The sequence below is a fragment of the Adiantum capillus-veneris genome, chromosome 16 (assembly GCF_014529385.1).
Source record: "Adiantum capillus-veneris isolate H3 chromosome 16, ASM1452938v2, whole genome shotgun sequence".
Taxonomy (NCBI): Eukaryota; Viridiplantae; Streptophyta; class Polypodiopsida; order Polypodiales; family Pteridaceae; genus Adiantum; species Adiantum capillus-veneris.
Window position 1 is genome coordinate 32,684,838 of NC_140946.1, and position 18,066 is coordinate 32,702,903.

The 18,066-nt window shown below is 45.0% G+C and overlaps 1 protein-coding gene across 4 annotated transcripts in view; it reads left to right on the plus strand.

Moving 5' to 3' along the window:
- The window catches only part of LOC147438823 (uncharacterized), a 61,480-nt gene extending 43,704 nt beyond the window's left edge, over positions 1 to 17,776 (plus strand). For 2 of the 4 annotated variants that reach the window (XM_086484792.1, XM_086484791.1), the window contains exons 2-6: positions 15,064 to 15,713; positions 15,788 to 15,987; positions 16,065 to 16,333; positions 16,415 to 17,092; positions 17,187 to 17,776. In XM_086484792.1, coding sequence (XP_086340918.1) covers positions 15,064 to 15,713; positions 15,788 to 15,987; positions 16,065 to 16,333; positions 16,415 to 17,092; positions 17,187 to 17,314 — 1,925 coding nt within the window. In that variant the 3' untranslated portion in view covers positions 17,315 to 17,776. Of the gene's footprint in view, positions 1 to 15,040; positions 15,714 to 15,787; positions 15,988 to 16,064; positions 16,334 to 16,414; positions 17,097 to 17,186 lie in introns of all 4 variants that reach the window. The other 2 variants (XM_086484790.1, XM_086484789.1) reach the window with 2 other exon arrangements.
- Positions 17,777 to 18,066: the final 290 nt, after the last annotated feature.

Here is an 18,066-nt window from a genome sequence, read left to right on the forward strand (position 1 = left end):
CAATAAAGAAATAACGAAAGGGGCGCCTAAGCTAGGGGCCAATCTGGTGTCGGTCTTCTCATATAGGTGCAATCTAGCAGCTTGTATCCCTTTCCCCTTTGTTGTGTCTTGAAAGTATAGGTAAAGTGGGCGACAAATTAAATGGGTGAAAGCAAATAAGGTTTAAGTCCAAAGTCTACCGCCCTTTTTGAAAGTACAGGCCGGTTTCATGGTTCCATCTCCGGGATTAAATCACTTTTTCCCATAGAAGTGAGCCTTGGTCAGGTTGGGCTTGAAGGCACAGGGGATCACTGACCAGACACACGGAATTGCAATTATGGCTGACAGACCAGATGATGTGACTGAAGAGGTTTCCTCCTCACAGGGTCAACAGACACATGAAGTGGGTGAGTCTTCAAGACCACCACAGACGGATGATGATATATTCAGGACCCAGTTGGCTACTGCTGTGGCTATGTTCACACAAGTAATGCAGAACCCGAGGTTTTTAGCCTTTCTGCAACCTCCTCTTCCGTCTCAGCAAGTTGGGTCACTGGATCATATTCAAAAGCCTGTTAAGGCTCGAGCACAGGTGATTCATACTGCACAGTCAATGGAAACACCTGTGCACTTGACGGAGAACATGCAGTCTCCACAACCTGTGCCTAAGGTGCAAGAACAGGTGGCTGAGATGCCAGTCTTTCAAGCTGTACCAGTTCAGCCAGCCACTTTTCAGCAGCCTATAGCTTGTTCTAATGGGCAGGGAAGCAACCTACAGGCTATGCAACAAGTCTTCCTGTAACCGGCCTGTTAACTTCAAAAAGGGCGGTAGACTTTATTTCAAACCTTGATTTAGCTTTCACCCATTATTAGTCGTCTATTCTACCTGTGCTATAATGACACAAGAGAGGGGAATGGGATACAGATGCTAAAATGCATCTGTATGCGAGTCAGACACCAGATTGGCCCCTAAATAGGCGCCCCTTTCGGTATTTCTTTATTCTTTACAAGAGGGAATAAAAGCTTTGGCTCCCTACAAGCTACCCCGCACAATCTGGGCTGAATTTCTTCTGTTTTGGCCCGATTTCGGCAGCATAACTGTACTAGGACCGCAGTATCCCCACGCATTAGATGACTTTCCCGACGCATACAGACACTTTGCAAAACCTGGCGAGAATCTGCAGCACGCTGAATTCTCTGTTTTCGGCCCTGAAAATGCGCCAGATCACCTGTACAGCGGTCCCCTTGCGTCCCCGAACCTCCTGGGGGTATTAGGGTCCGTTTAGGGCCAAAACCCTAAACCTGCAAAAATACACAGCAGGCTGTAATTCCCTGTTTTGGGCTCCGTTTCGCGTGCTGGTCGCATCTGTAGCAAGACCTCTAGCTCCCGCACCTGTAGGGCTACTTGCCCTTTGAATCGGACAAGATTTCGGTTGTGAAACCTCTCCGAATTCACCTGTACCTGCGGGGGATTAGCCGCTAGCTAATCCAGTACCTGTGCAAGAGGCTCTTGCCTCGGCAATCGCGCATGAACCCACACAACTATACATTGGTCAATCTGATGAACCCACTAGGGGGGAGAGAGAGCAGTGAGAGGTGTGCAGGTCATGACATCTTGCACCTCACTGTACATAGAGGGTAAGCCAACACTCCATTGAAGTTGTCCCACTTGTGATAGCACTCAAAAACGAGCTCACAGTTGAAAATCACATTTTTGCCTTCTCTTTAATTAGTAAACTGGCCTCAGAGTGCCAAGTGTCACTCATTTGTGCATTTTCCCGCTTTAGAATATCTCACCTGCAGCCTCTGTTGACTTGGCCACAGAGTAACAAAATGATCCCCATGTGAAACTGCACGTAATGACGCGAAGACATTTTGCCGTCCAAAAATAGCAGTCCCTAAAATTTAGGAGTTTCTGCCATTACATTCTTCTAGGTCATCTGACCCTATTTGTACACTGCAGTCACACCCAGAACTGAAATGTAGCCTATGTAGCAAAGGATTCCGCTTTGGCTGGCCAATGACTCCACTTTGGCTAACCATAGTCCTTGTCCAACCTTAGTGCTCTTTAGCCCTTAGGCGTTGACTCTCTCTGAACAGTTCCACACTGGCTATGCAATGCAGGGCAGTTAGATTTCCAGAGGGGTGTTTTCAAAACGTAAAACAAACGAAATTCTCCAAAGAAAGAGAAAATAAACAAAAATGGAATTGCGACTGGCTGGTGACACTTCCCAGCCAAATATGGCATTTCCAGGTCAACTTAATTGCGGTCAGGGAACACAAATGAACTCTAACAGTGTTCCCAAGTTTCAGTCACTTCCATATGACAATTTAACGCCGTTGGAGAGGCCAACTCCGTACAAAGGTGGCAAAGGTGTGACCTTCACGACCTTTACCAGGTTTGATGACAGGAAGAAGGCTCTCTCATTCCTCCAGCAGTTTGACAAGGCCTATGTAGGGGGAAACTTTACAGAGGCTTCAAAGGTTCGCAAGGCAGCCACTTTCTTGACAGGGAATGCGGGACAATGGTGGACAACTTTATTGCTTCAAGGGCAAGCTCCGTCCACATGGATTTACTTCAAGCAGATTTTTGCAGCAGCATGGTTATCTGATGACTTTGAAGCAGATGTCATGACAGAATGGCACCAGCTTAATGCTGCCACTTGCAAGAATCTGGATGACTACAATCGGAAGTTTTGGAAAGCTCTACTTCCAGTGACTTCCTATAGGTTTGTGCCATTGACAGAACAGATTGAAAAATACTGTTGTGGCCTACCCAAAGGATTGAGAAAGTACTGCACGAAGACCAAAGTCACTACTTTGACGCAGCTCATCGAGGTAGCAAACACTGGCAATGGTTTGCTCAAGGGAGAAGATTGTGAATTTAATACTGGCGTCAAGGAAGGATCAGCCAAGAAAAATTCAGCGAAGAAGTATGTTCCCAAGGAGGTTCCCAAAGTGACTCAGGAGCCAGCCAACGCAGGGAAAGACAAAGCTACGGCTGAATCAGAAAAGGGACCAGCGAAGAAATGGAAAAGACGTTTTCCTCGCAAGTCGGAAGAGCAAAAGAAGGTCCTGAGGTCAGAGAACAAATGCTTCATCTGTGAGCAGCCTGGCCACATTGCTTACAATTGTCCTACAAAGAAAAGGCCAGCTGATTCTGAAGACCAGGAGGACAGGAAAGGAAAGAAGCCCATGGCTGGTCTAGTGCCAGATATGGTGGGCGACAAGCCAAATTCAGATGCAAGTGAGCTTTGCAGAGCATGGGGAAAGGTCAGGGATCAAAGAGTTCTTATCTTCTTTGATCCAGGTGCCAAAGCCAACTTCATTTCCCCAGAATTGGCTTCAAAGTTGGGAATCAGACCTGAAGAGATGGAAAATACAGCAAAGGCAGGTTTGGCATGTCCCGGCCATATAGAGGCTGTGACACCCATCATTGGAAAGTTGCGCCTACATATCCAGTCCTATGTAGATGCTGAAGAATTTTACATCATGCCACTGGACGGATGTGATGTGTTGTTAGGTATTCCTTGGTTTTTTCGTGTACAGGGAATCATGGATGCCTACAACAAAAAGATCACTGTACAGAGCAGGGGAACGACTCACATTCTGGATGTAAAGCTTAAAGGGGAGTCTATTCCCACTGTATCAGCTTCTGCTATTACTTCTGTAATGAAAAAGCATCTTTCTGCGTACTTGGTTTTTGCACGTGAAGTGTTAGATTGTGATGAATCATATTTATCTGTGTTAGATAAGGAAAGGTCAATGTTTTTACAATAGTATAGTGACTGTTTTTCCGATTCATTACCGTCTCAATTACCGCTAGAGAGACCCGAGGACCATGGGATAGATTTGGTGCCAGGCAGTAGCCCACCAAATAAGCCTCTGTATAGGGTTAGTGCGGCTCAGCAGAAAGAGATAATGGGCCAAGTATAGGAGCTGTTCGAAAAAGGGCTGATTCAGCCCAGTTCATCTCCATTCTGTTCTCCAGTGTTGTTGGTGCAGAAAAAGGATGGCTCATGGCGTATGTGCATCGACTACCGTGCACTGAACAAAAATACCATCAAGAATAGGTTCCCTATACCTAGAATTGATGATATTCTGGACAAATTAGAAGGACCAGCTATCTGTGTTAGATAAGGAAAGGTCAATGTTTTTACAACAGTATAGTGACTGTTTTTCCGATTCATTACCGTCTCAATTACCGCTAGAGAGACCCGAGGACCATGCGATAGATTTGGTGCCAGGCTACTAGTAGCCCACCAAATAAGCCTCCGTACAGGGTTAGTGCGGCTCAACAGAAAGAGATAATGAGCCAAGTACAGGAGCTGTTAGAAAAAGGGCTGATTCAGCCCAGTTCATCTCCATTCTGTTCTCGAGTGTTGTTGGTGCAGAAAAAGGATGGCTCATGGTGTATGTGCATTGACTACCGTGCACTGAACAAGAATACCATCAAGAATAGGTTCCCTATACCTAGAATTGATGATATTCTGGACAAATTAGAAGCAACAGCTATGTTTAGCAGGATAGATCTAAAGAGTGGGTACCATCAGATCCGCATTAGATCAGAGGATGTGCCCAAGATTGCTTTTAGAACGACGTTTGGCCTTTATGAATTTTTAGTGATGCCCTTTGGTCTCACAAATGCTCCTGCTACGTTCAATAGGATGATGGACAGAATTTCCGTCCACACCAGCAGTTTGTTGGTACATTCTTTGATGACATGATAGTCTACTCAAAGAATGAAGAGGAGCATAGGCATCACTTGGCCATTGTGTTCAAAGAGCTACGCAGTCATAGGTTGCTCATCAATGCAAAGAAAAGTGAATTTTTTCTGGAAGAGATTCACTTTCTGGGACACATTGTCTCAAAGGATGGTGTCAGAATGGATCCTGCAAAAGTTGAAGCGATCAAGTCATGGCCAGATTTGAAGACGGTGCACCATGTCCGAAGTTTCTTGGGACTATGCTCCTATTACAGAAGGTTTATCCGAAATTTCACTGAGATTGCTTCACCTTTACATGCTCTTCAAAAGAAGGCAGTCACCTTTAGATGGACACAGAAAGAGATTTCAGCTTTTAATCTCTTAAAGGAAAAGATGACTTCAGATCCAGTCATTGTGTTGCCAGATCTTAGGAAGTCATTTGTGGTCCAGTGCGACGCATGCGGTAGTAGCATTGGTGCAGTGCTAATGCAAGATGGCAGGGTAGTAGCCTATGAGAGTAGAATCTTGCAAGGGCCAGAAAAGACTATGCAAGTCTATGAAAAAGAACTGCAGGCCGTGATTCATGCGCTCTTAAGTTGGAAACACTACCTGCTAGGTGCAGACTTTGTTGTCCAAACGGACCATCAGACCTTGCGATACTTCTTGACACAAGCAAAGTTATCTGAGAAGCATATGCGATGGGCAAATATCTTGTCCATGTTCCACTTTCAGATTGTGCATGTGGAAGGCAAGAAGAACGCTGTGGCTGATGCCTTGTCAAGGAAGCCACAAATTTCAGTTGTGTCAATTCCTTATCATCATGAACTTAATGATATGAGGGAACAATATGCAAATGATGAAGATTTTGCAAGGGTCTTCGAGCAGCTAATGGATGGACAACGTCATGAACACTATCTTCTCAAAGATGGGTTCATGATGATACATGGCAGATTGTGTGTCACAAAGCCATTGCGACGCAAAGTTATGGAAGAGAGTCGTGTCCCACCGTATGCAGGGCATCGTGGTATCAATGCTACTGTTAAAGCGGTTGAGACATTCTTCTACTGGCCTACATTGAGAAGAGATGTGGATGCCTTTGTGCGAGAATGCCTAATATGCCAGAAGATCAAGTTTGACAGGCAAAAGGCACCAGGGTTATTGTAACCACTACCTATTCCAGATAAACCATGGGAAAGTATTGCTATGGATTTTATCTTTGATCTTCCGAGAACGCAGACAGGAAATGATGGTATTTGGACCATCATTTGCAGATTCAGCAAGCAGGCTCATTTTATTCCTGTCAGGAAGAAGATAAAGCCAGATCAGATGGCACGCTTGTTTATGAGCAATATTTTCAAGTATCATGGCATGCCACAGTCGATTGTTAGCGACCGTGATCCACGCATGACAAGTTTGTTCTGGAGAGGCTTGTTTGAGAATATGGGCACAATGCTCAAATTCTCTTCGTCATTTCATCCTCAAACAGATGGGCCGTTAGAAGAGGCAAATTCTACTGTCCTAGATTTGCTGAAGTGCTATGTGTCAGAGCATAAAGGAAAGTGGGAGCAATATTTGCCATTGGTGGAGTATGTATACAATAATACAGTGCATTCATCAACTGACAAGGCACCTTTTGAGATAGTTGAAGGTGGCAAGAAAGTTCCTCCTATACTGCATACAAAGGACAAGATATTTGAAGCAGATAAGTATGTTTAGGACATGGATGAAATGTACAAGAAGGTCAAAGTGGCCTTAGAAAAGACTCAGGCAAAGCAAAAGAAAGCAGTTGATCGTCACCGTCGTGAAGTGGTATATTCACTTGGTGATTGGGTGCTTTTACGCTTTGAAAAGGCAAGGTTAAAGAAGATGAAGGGCAAGGAAAGACTGTTTCCAAAGCTCAGCATGCGTTACTATGGGCCTTTTCAAGTGTGCGACATAATCAGTGATGTTGCATATAGGCTGAAATTGCTTGACAGTTGGAAGATTCACAATGCGTTTCATGTGAGTCTTCTCAGACCCTATGTGGGTGATGTGCCAGAGAATATGCCATGTGAAGATCAGCCGGAAGTCGAGGAACTTGACGAGATCTTGGTCACAGAACAGATTTTGGCACATAAAGAAAGAAAAGTGAAAGGCAAGGTTGCTATGCGTTACTTGGTAAAGTTCAGAAACTATCCACCAATGGATGCTAAGTGGATGGAAGAAGGTGAACTTGCACAGTCACCAATTGTGTTATCACTTTACCTTGAAGCCTTCGATTTGCAACCTACCTTGACCCCTTGAGTTTCAAAGCTACATGGATTGTCAGTGTGACAATGGCTTCTGAAAGAAATGATGTACATGGTATTACAAGTGAGCTCAAATCAAATACATGTTACATGAATGTAGAGCTGTACAGATTGTCAGTTTGGCAATTGCTCTTATGGAATGTCCAAAAGTTTGGTTAGATCTATAGAAGTGAGTATTTCTTGTCAGTTTGTCAAGGATACAGTAATTGCTTCTATTAAAGGGTACATGTGTAACTGCATTCTTAAACTGTCGGTTTGGGTATGCTCGAAAGTGTTACTGGGCCCAACGTGTACTATAAGACAGTGGCAAAATGTGTAGCTACCATTTTGTCATTGGAAAGTTAGTGACTCAAAGCAATGGCAGAGTGCGAAGCTACCACTATGTCATTGGGACAGGGTTCACACGCAGGCAATACATGTGTCGACGAGGCGTTGAATACACCAGGGTTGACAATGAGCATGTATGTGTCGTACATGGGTCGACAGGTGTTGAATATATCAGTGTTGACTGTGAGCATGTACGACATAGATGCAAACGAGGACGTTTGAGATTTCAAGAAGGGGGTATGTCACCAGCGTTTGACTACTATCTATCCTTTTTGTTGATTTCTTTCTTATTATTTATTTACTTTCACTTTTTGGAAACACCCCTCGGGAAATCTAACTGCCCTGCATTGCATAGCTAGTGTGGAACTGTTCAGAGGGAGTCCAGGCCTGAGGGCAAGAGAGCACTAAGGTTGGACAAGGACTATGGTTAGCCAAAGAGGGGTCATTGACTAGCCAAAGTGGAATCCTTTGCTACAGAGGCTACATTTCAATTCTGGGTGTGGCTGCAGTGTACAACGGGGGTCAGATGACCTAGAAAGATACAATGGCAGCATCTCCTAAAATTTAGGGAACTGCTATTTTGGGACCTGAAAATGTGTCTGCGTCATTACCTCCAGAATGACAAGGGGAACATTTTATTACTCTGCCGTGAAGTCAACCGGGCAACGGGTCAGGAGATTTTTATGTGGCAACCTTGAAACGGGAAAGAGCTTGTAAATGTGCCAAGTGGCACATTTCTGTGCACTTTCCTCATGCAACAAGAAGTGGCGCTGAATTTATAGCTGGGAGGCTCATTTTGCAAGTTCTTGTCATAGGTTATGAGCTATGGAGTGCTTCCTTTCCCTCTTATGTACAGTGCGGTGCCAGGAGTGATGCCCTGCACGCTACGCACTGTCCTCTCTCTCCCCTATGGCAGTATGTTATGCCCCTCTAGTGGGATTTTCAATTGACCAATGTACAGTTGTGTGGGTTCATGCGCGATTGCCGAGGCAAGAGCCTCTTGCACAGGTACTGGATTAGCTAGCGGCTAATCCCCCGCTGCAGGTACAGGTGAATTCGGAGAGGTTTCACGCCAGAAATCTCGTCTGATTCAAAGGGCAAGTAGCCTTACAGGTGCGGGAGCTCGAGGACTTGCTACGGATGCGACCGGCACGCGAAACGGAGCCCGAAACAGTAAATTACAGCCTGCTGTGTATTTTTGCAGGTTTAGGGTTTTGGCCCTAAACGGTCCCTTATACCCCCAGGAGGTTTGGGAACGTGAGGGGACCGTTGTACAGGTGATCTGGCGCATTTTCGGGGCTAAAAACAGAGAATTCAGCGTGCTGCAGATTCTCGCCAAGTTTTGCAAAGTGCCCGTATGCGTCGGGAAAGTCATTCTATGCGTGGGAATATTGACTGTGAAGGGTCCTAGTACAGTTATGTTGCCGAAACCGGGCCGGAACAGTTGAAATTCAGCCAAGCTTGTGCGGGGCAGCTTGTAGGGAACCACAACGTTTATTCCCTCTTTTAGACAATAAAGAAATACTTGAAAGGGGCGCCTAAGTTAGGGGCCAATCTGGTGTCGGTCTTCTCATACAGGTGCAATCTAGCAGCTTGTAGCCCTTTCCCCTTTGTTGTCTTGAAAGTACAGGTAAAGTGGGCGACAAATTTAATGGGTGAAAGCAAATAAGGTTTAAGTCTAAAGTCTACCGCCCTTTTTGAAAGTACAGGCCGGTTTCACAAAGAGAGACTCCACTGGAGAGAGAGAGAGAGAGAGAGAGAGAGAGAGAGAGAGAGAGAGAGAGAGAGAGAGATTTTCTTGATCTCCTTTTATGCAAATTTTCAAGAGCAAAGGGCTTAAAGGGAAGAGGGGCCATGCTGCCGCCGAAGGCGGCGCCGTTTTACTAGTTTACTTTTAATTTGGAGAGTCCCTTGGTTGGCCAACTTACCCCATTTAAAGCCAATGTGAACTTAGCTCAAATTTAAACCCCATATGAAAGCAACCTTTTGTATGAAATTCCTCAAAACAAACTTGCGTTTAAAAAAAGAAGAACACTCAACCATTGCACATTTCTCATGGTGTGCTATCTCTCCTGGCCATCACCGGCTCAGCGGCAATCTCTCGTGCGATGCCTTCCCTGGCCATGGCAGACAAACAGTTTTACGTGCCTTTTTCGTATTTCTCGTACGTAGACGAGATTCCAGAAGGAGTTTTTCCGAAAAATTCTCTTGCACGAGGTGATCACCATTTTCGATTCGCCAAAGCCAGAGATCATAGTTATTCTAGATTTGGCAGCATTGGAACCCCTTTCAGAGTTAGTTCTTGTTCCCAAAATACCAGTCCCAGAACCTGTTTCGAGAGTTCCCTTTAAGGCGTAACCATGCCGAATTCTCAGGACAGAGGTGGTTAATCTGACGACGCCCTTACTCTTATCAAGGATCAGATGGCCACACTTTCCACAAGCCTCGCATCGCTACACACTCGCTTGGATGAGATGCAGACGCAAAATACTTCTCGGAGTCGTCCTACGACTTCTCGGATAACTAATGATGCTTCTCCACCACCTTCGTCTGAAGCTTCAGTGGACGAACCAAACGAACCAAATCCAATTGAGGAGGTAGACAATCGCGAAGTTCAATTACTTTACAAAATTTTTAATACTACACAGAAGAAGAAGCTTGATGTTAAACTGCCGGAACCGTACACTGGTTGTCGCAACAAGCGCGTGTTGGACCAATGGCTATTCAAAATGGAGGTCTACTTGTCCAACACGGACTTGGTCGAGAGTAAAAAAGTTTCACTTGCTAGTTCTCTGCTCAAGGACACAACATTTCTTTGGTGGCAATGACGGGTTGCTGATGGTAAACACACACCTTCTTGGGATAAATTCCGGCATGCTATTCGCAAGGCGTTCGAGCCTGCCAATGCGGATTTTCATGCCCGGTCCTCTCTTCGCCGTCGCCAAAGCCAAACAGGTTCCTTGGCCGCGTACATCACAGAGTTCCAAAGGCTAACTCTGGAGATAGAGACCCTTAGTCCCTCTGATAAACTTCACAGCTTTATCGATGGACTCGAACCCAACTTGAAGGACGATGTGCACAAATACAACCCTACCACCTTGGATGCTGCAGTTGCCTATGTGGAGCGTCTTGGCGATAATCGGCGCCCTACACGGAATTTTCTCCCTGGTGAAAGATCTTCAAATAATGCTCGCTTTTCACAACGCGATCACAGAGACAGCTATAGCCAAAGTCAGCAACATCAGTCTCAGTTCAGACAGCAAACAACACAACCTTATTCAACTTCAAGGTTCTATTCTCAAGATTGACAATCTCAAAGTAGATCCTCTTCAAATATTCCTTGACTTGATCGTGGTAAAGGACGTGATTTTTCTCAAGATCGGCATTCCAATATTCAGCAAGGCTCTTCGTCAAATGCATCTTTGACTTCAAAGAAGGATGGTTTATGTACAATTTGCGGTGGTGACCAAAGATGGTATCAATGTCCAAAGAGACCAAATCCGTCTAATTTGAAAAGAAATTCCAATGCGGAAACATCATCGAATTCTGAACAACTAGATTATGCTAAGGATAAAGGAAAATCTGTGGTCAATACGTTTCGTGTCTCGGAGGATACTCTCAATGCGTCTATGCCCACAAAAGGTGGATTATGGCACTTTGTCTTTGTCGAAACCTTGTAATGTAGGTTTTTGTCTTAAGTTTGTTGTTTCTTCTGTGTCTGGATGTGATGTGATATTTGGCATGAAGTGGTTTCATGAGTTTGATCCAAAAGTTAATTGGAAAGAAAACTCTCTCTCTCTCTCTCTCTCTCTCTCTCTCTCTCTCTCTCTCTCTCTCTCGCGCGCGCAATGATGGGATTTGGACTATCATTTGTAGGTTCAATAAGCAAACCCCTTCCATTCCTGTTAGGAAGAAGATAAAGCCAGAACACATGGTCAAGTTATTCATGAGCAATATCTTTAAGTATCACGAGATGCCTCAGTCAATTGTCAGTGGCAGGGATCCACGTATGACCAGTTATTTCTAGAAGGCATTGTTTGAGGACATGGGCACTACGCTAAAGTTCTCATCTTCGTTCCATCCACAATTGATGGACAATCAGAAGAGACAAATTCTACTGTCCTAGATCTGCGCAAATGTTATGTGTCAGAGCATAAGGCAACTTGGGAACACCATCTCTCAATGGTTGAATATGCTTACAATAACACTGTGCATATGTCAATAGGTAAGGCACTATTTGAGATAGCGGAAGGACGGAAGAAAGTCCCACCCATTTTGCAGACTAAGGATAAGATATTTGAGACAGACAAATATGTGCAAGATATGGATGAAACATACAGGAAGATAAAGATTGCTCTTGAGAAGACTCGGGCTATGTCACGTGCACATCTAACCGTATGTGCATGTGGACAAGCTACTTCAAGTCCAGGTTTCAGGTCTGCTTAGGAAGTGTTCTGGCACCTATGTGAGCCTGTGTGCAGGCCGTGCATGCCCAGGCACTTAGAGTAGTTGCATATCCTCTGGTTGCACACAACATGATCATCAGCATGATAGTTAGTAGCCATCATGAGCATTTTACAGTGCACAGAACCCATTTTCCCCAATGTAGCCATTTTTCACTTATTAGAAATACGTGACTTTGTGGGAAACTGGGTAGGGCAAATTGGCTAAGTAAATATATAAGGAAACTAGCGCTGGCACTTTCTGGCAGAAGAGGTAGCATATACCCAGCATCTGGCAGCGCACCTTCTCAGCAAGATCGACAGGACTCCCTAGCGTTTTCAGCCATCAAGACCAGCCAGCGTTTTCTCTTGCAGATCAGCCTTGGCGTTTCTGCAACAGAAGGCCTAGCGTTTTTGCAGCAGATAAAAGATCAGCCTAGCAGTTTTGCAAATTGCAGATCAGCCTAGCGTTTTGTAGATTCCTGGTGACAGAATCAGCCATAGCATCAACGTTTTCCATTTTCAGCATTTAGACTCCGCAAAAGCAGCCCCAAACCTTGCAGATCTCACCTTCTCGTAGCAGATCCTCGCCGCACGGTTAGATCAGCCAGCGTTTTCAGTTTCAGCCCGCTATTCGCAGATTTCAGCATTTGCGCTTTCAGCGCGTTGTCGCCGCGTCGTCGTCAGCGCCGTCCTCTTCGACACAGTGTCAGAATTCAGCAGATATCAGATTTGCATTTCAGCCCCTAGGGTTTTCAGATTCAGCCCATCTCGTCGTTGTCATCATTGTCATCAACATCGTCGGCAAGTCCATTGCATCTAGACGATTGTACCAGATTTGTGCGATCAATAGCATAGACCTCTCTCGCCATAGAGGGTGGGCCCCTTGGAGGAGGGTTTGACAACATTCTGGTGTCGTATTCTTCTCTCTCTCTCTCTCTCTCTCTCTCAGCACCTTCATTCATAGTGTCATTCACTTTGTTTTGATCATTTGCACTCTCTCACTAAAGGAACGGAAGGCTCTCCCTTCCGTAAGTAGAAGGAACCCTTGAGCACAGTTCGGAGCACTCATCTTGAGCAAAGTTCAACATTCACTTCCGCTGCACCTTACATTGGTATCAGAGCTTTGGCAGTGTTTTTGTATCACTCAAGGAAAGAACCACATAATTTTTTTGCTAGTTGCGGTCGCACGTAACCTAAATCCACTTGGGCGTTTCGATTCCTAATCGTCTTTTTGAAAAGTGACAGGTAACCCAAGAAAGAAGGGCTTGTCCGGACTCCCCTTGTTTCTCTTTTCACTCATCGAGAGCGGACCGTGCACTTAGCGGCCGGCCAATCGACGTGAGGTGGGAAAAAGTAACCTTGGTGTGAATGCAAGGCCGCCAAGGGGTGCGCCCACAGGGAAGAGTCGAGCTCGAGTAAGAGAAGATCCTTCTCTAACACAGATTGCAAGCTAAAGAAAGATCTCAAGAACCTCAAGAACTCAAGGACTCAAGAACCCAAGAACCTCAAGAACCCAAGTTCCTCGTGGACTTAAGTATCAAGAACTCAGTGTATGGTCATCACCTGAAGCGGAATTGATACTTTGCGTGAAGGTGATGAGCATGGAGGTGACAAAGAAGAATTTTCCCCACCAGGAGGTTTTTTTGACCCTCCCCCCTCCCCATCTACGCCAAGGGTTGCACCAAATCCTATGGAGGCTTTGGTCAAGATGATGATGGACATGATGTTACAACAAGAAGCGCAACGTGCCGCCTTGGGGCGCGAGCGCAAAGAAAGAAAGGCAGCCTTGGATGGCGAGCGTGAGCAAGCGCGCTTGGCGGCTGAGGAAAGGCAATCTTGGATCGCGAGCGTGAGGAAGTGCGCTTGGCGGCTGAGGAAAGAAAGGCAATCTTGGATCGCGAGCGCGAAGAAAGAAAGACAGAATTGGATCGCGAGCGCAAAGAAAGAAAGGCAGAATTGGTTTGCGAGCGTGAAGAAAGACGGTTAGCCTTGGAGCGTGAGCACGAGCAAGCGCGCTTGGCGGTCGAAGGTAGAAGGGTAGCCTTGGAGCGTGAGCATGAGCAAGCACGCTTGGCGGCCGAAGACAAACAAGTGGCCTTGGAGATAAGAGCGTTAGGCGCAGAGAGACCAACGCAGGCAAGAGTGGACGCATCTGTGTTCTCTTTCTTCACAGTGCTCTGTGTAAAGTTAACAGGTAATTGAAATAGTACCGCCCTCTATTGTGTACAGGCCGGTTATAGTGTGTGTTTGTGTTTGTGTGTGTGTGTGTCTTTTGTGTGTGTTGGAGGTTGTGTGCGCACTATGGGAGCGTGGATTTATACCTAGTTCTGTACCCGCTATTGGGCATTGATAACGGTAGTGCAGATGCTCTAGTATTAAGTGGATGTTTTGCAGAGTGGAGCTGATGGCTAGATTGTCTTATGGATGATTACCATACTCCATGAGCTTGTAAGCTGCATGTCCTTTATAGGTATTTGGGCCATCAAAAGGAAACGAAGAAATAACTGGTCAATTTCCTAGTAGAAAATTGCTTTAGTGACAGCCTGGTTCACTAGGTTTGACTTTTTTGGAAGCTGCTGTGGTCCCGATTCCTTATCACAAAAGAAGCAAAAATGTCCCATGCTCCCTTAGATATTATATCTCCTGCATTCTTTGTTTGCTCTGAAGCTGGTTCTCTGGTTCCATTACTTGCTGTCCCTAATCTGAGCATTTCTATGTGAACACTTTGAAGCCACACAACTTGTTCTCAACAAAGAGGGTGGTGTTAAAGAAAATCAATGACGAACAGCCTTTGTCATATTGCTCCTTCCTTGGATGGTAGGAAGAAAAACAATTCAGGGGGATCCCAAAACGGGTGGTTTCTGAGGTTTAAATAGGTATGTAAATAGATGAGAACACCTGTTGTCACATTTTTCCCCTATGGATGGTAGGAATGCCGAAAAATCACAAGCAAGGAAAAAAGTTTCTTTTCTTGGGGTTGGTCACCCCTGGCGGTTCCAAGTCAGTGTGTTAGTCAACTCTGTATCCTCCCACTTGAATCACTGTTCTCTTTCCTCCTCATTTGCTTTGAAAATAGGCATGCTAGAACAGTAATAGATTGTGAAGCCTGAGAACTTGTGTGTAAGATGTGCTGGACTTGGCTTATAGTCAAAAGGGGCAGTGAGGGGGGAAATGAAAAAATGTAAAATTTTGAGGGGAGGAAAAATAAAAGCTTACTTGAAAATAAGACTCAGCCTTCAAAGTATGCTGCAAATTCTTATTTTTGGGTAGGTTGTAACTGGCATTGTTATACATAGGTATTGGTGTGTATATGGGCCAGATACAAAGCCAAGGAAGCATAAGAAGGCGGTAAGCTCGACTGATACCAAGAGGACGCGCCCAAGGGTTACTCCAAGTCGATTTCAGAAGGGGTGTGGTTGCCATTTTATTGTTCATCGACTGGTGTTACTTCCTGATGCAGCTCGCATTTCTTACGTTCACCCTCATCATACGAATGATGATGACCTGATTTGCCATGCAGTAGATTTGGATCGCCTGAAACTTGGTCTTGGCATTGTAGCACCATGGTTATCCTATGAGATAAAAAGGTGGGTTGTTGCCTTTCTTTGTGCGGGCTTCACATTGCAGCAAGTTTTCGATAGACATGTTCGTGCTCTACATGAAAGACGGCAGAGGAATCTCAGCTATCAGATAAGTAGGGATGACTTCTTAACGCCCAAGGATGTGTCAAACATTGCGAAGCAGCTAGCACGTATCAGACAGGAGGTAGAAAATGGGGATGCCCTAAGTGCTCGATTATGGTGCATTCTAAACACACGGGACGTGTTCATTTACCAGGAACAGAATCTAGCAGACAATGTTCATTTTATTTTAGGGCTTCAAACAGACTGGCAACTGGAGGTGATGCTTAAGTTTGGGCATGATAGATTAATAGCAATGAACTCTACTTTGAGGGCAAATCAATACAAGGTGAGTGGTATCACAATTGTCTGCATAGGCCTCCCTGCTATCAAAGCTATTTATCTTCTTCTTGTTGATGGCAGCTCTACCTCCTCTCTATTGTGGTTTTGGATCAGCATCAAAGTGCTATACCAGTTGCATGGATCATCACATCTAGTTGCTGTGGTCCTACAGTCAAGCGATGGCTTCAAGTGCTACACAACAGAGCTGTCTCAATGAACGGGGAGTGGAAACCAAATGCATTTGCCATAGATGATGCTGCTGTTGATGTGGAGGCAATTAGGTTTTGTGCAAAGAACTTGTTTTGGTAGATAACTATCTCAAGGCCTGCATCGTTCTAATCAATTTCAAATCTTGCAGGTCTGTCTTCAACATTCCCATGCTACTATGCTTATGGCATGTTAGGAGGTGCTGGTTAAAGCACCTTATTCGGAAGGTGAAAGGATGGGATATCAGAGCAGCAATGCTCAATGCTCTTGGACGAATAATGAATGTACCAAGCCAGCTTGGTCAAGGAAACATGCAAAGATTGAGACCTGCCGATCTGCTTGTCAATGAATTCATGACGCAGTTCAATGCGCAAGGGGAGTTCATGGCTTATTTTAGAGAGCGTTGGGAAAAGGAAATAGGTGAAGCTGGGTAAATGTGGTTTGTTTAAGAAGATGCTTGTCTTTGGGGCTCATGGCATAATAATTGGTTTTACGTTTCAGATACTTGGGTGTGGGCAGCAAGGACCTTCAGTCATGCAAACCTAGAGACAAATGCATCGATGGAGGCATTTTATGGCATACTGAAACAACGCTTTCTGACGGGCAAGCAGAACATACATGGACAACCAATTGATTGGTTGTTTCATGTGTTGACCACGGAGGCCACTCCTTACTTTTGGTACCAACAACATGCTAAGGAGGGTGATGGAAAAATTCTAGCAGCTATGCCTACCAATGTAGAGAGCTCCGTTGCGCGTGCGCTAAGAATTCCTGATACGGATGTACGGTACTCTCGAAATATCCATTTTCCAAGTGTTGCCTATGTGCGCAGCCAGTCGAAGAGAGAAATCTGGCATGAGGTCTTTAATGCTCAATCTGGTTGGGCTTGTTGTACTTGTGATTGGGGAGTTAAAGGAAATATATGCAAGCATCTGTTTAAGGTGATACTAATGGAAGGTGCTCCTGTTTCTTCGATGACACCAAGCTCCATGGCCTTGGCTGATGACAGCTTTCCCACACATGAAAGTCTACAGTTAGAGCCAACTATACTTGAGCAAGAGGCTTACCATGAGCCACATTTAACCACCCTGCTGTTGAGAGAGACTGCTCATCCTCCGCCATGCGATGGGATAGAAGAGGATATTCAGCGTCTGCAACAGCAAACGCTCCAGCTTGCAGGCAAGTAAGCATAGTGTTTCAGCCCATATCTTCAATGCCTTTCTATAATGCCAAACTTGGCTTGGCCTACTAATTGCGCTCATGCTCTTTGCAGGAGGCAATTTTTCTCTGCTTCAGCTCCTTCGTGATGACATGATGCGAACGCAACAAGTTCTGCTTGAGGCCAGATCCGGATCTTTGGATGTTATCCCACAAGCGGGTACACATTTCAGGACATTATGAAGTGACCTTTGTTGTGTCCGATGGGCATCATATATCGACAATTTGTCCAACCAGAGCCTTGAGCATGGCACAATGCAATTTTATGGAGGATGCTTGGATGGATTAATCTGAGTGTTAGCTAATGAAAGATGTGATTTTGGCAGCACAACCACACTACCTCATCTTATAACCCAAAATCTTAAGAGGGCGTCCCAGCATACATCAGATATAGAATACAAGAGATTTCTGGGAGCAATACAATTACATGGGGGGAGAAGTGAGAATTCATCACCCCCGTTTACAGCAAAGACATAAGTGAGAGGAGAGGTAGACGTTCGGAAATGGCTTCTGTGTAAAGAGAGAAAAACAACAGTTCTTGTGGTGAAGAGTGTTGACATGTTGTAATGCCTTGTATGTTGTAACATGTACCAGTATGGTGTCTCGTGGAGTTTTTGCAAGAAAGAAAGCTTCTTCTTCCTACTCCTTGCTTGTGTTGTCACTCTTTTGCATTTTGCTCATAAAGTCATTATGTCGGTGAAGTTTCTTTTCATGCAGTTTCACTTCTCGCATTCTCCGCAAGTTACTCCATTGTCCCTACTGTTAATCCTCAATAATGAAAGATTGAGCTTAAGAATACAGTCTCAGCTAGCTTGTGACTGGAAAATTCTTAGTAGTGAGGGGAATAGAGGCCAAGTGCAATTAGTGTTTTTTTAAACCAGACTCCCAAAGAGAGAGAAATGAAATGTTATATTAACGTCTTCAGAAGGCTAGAA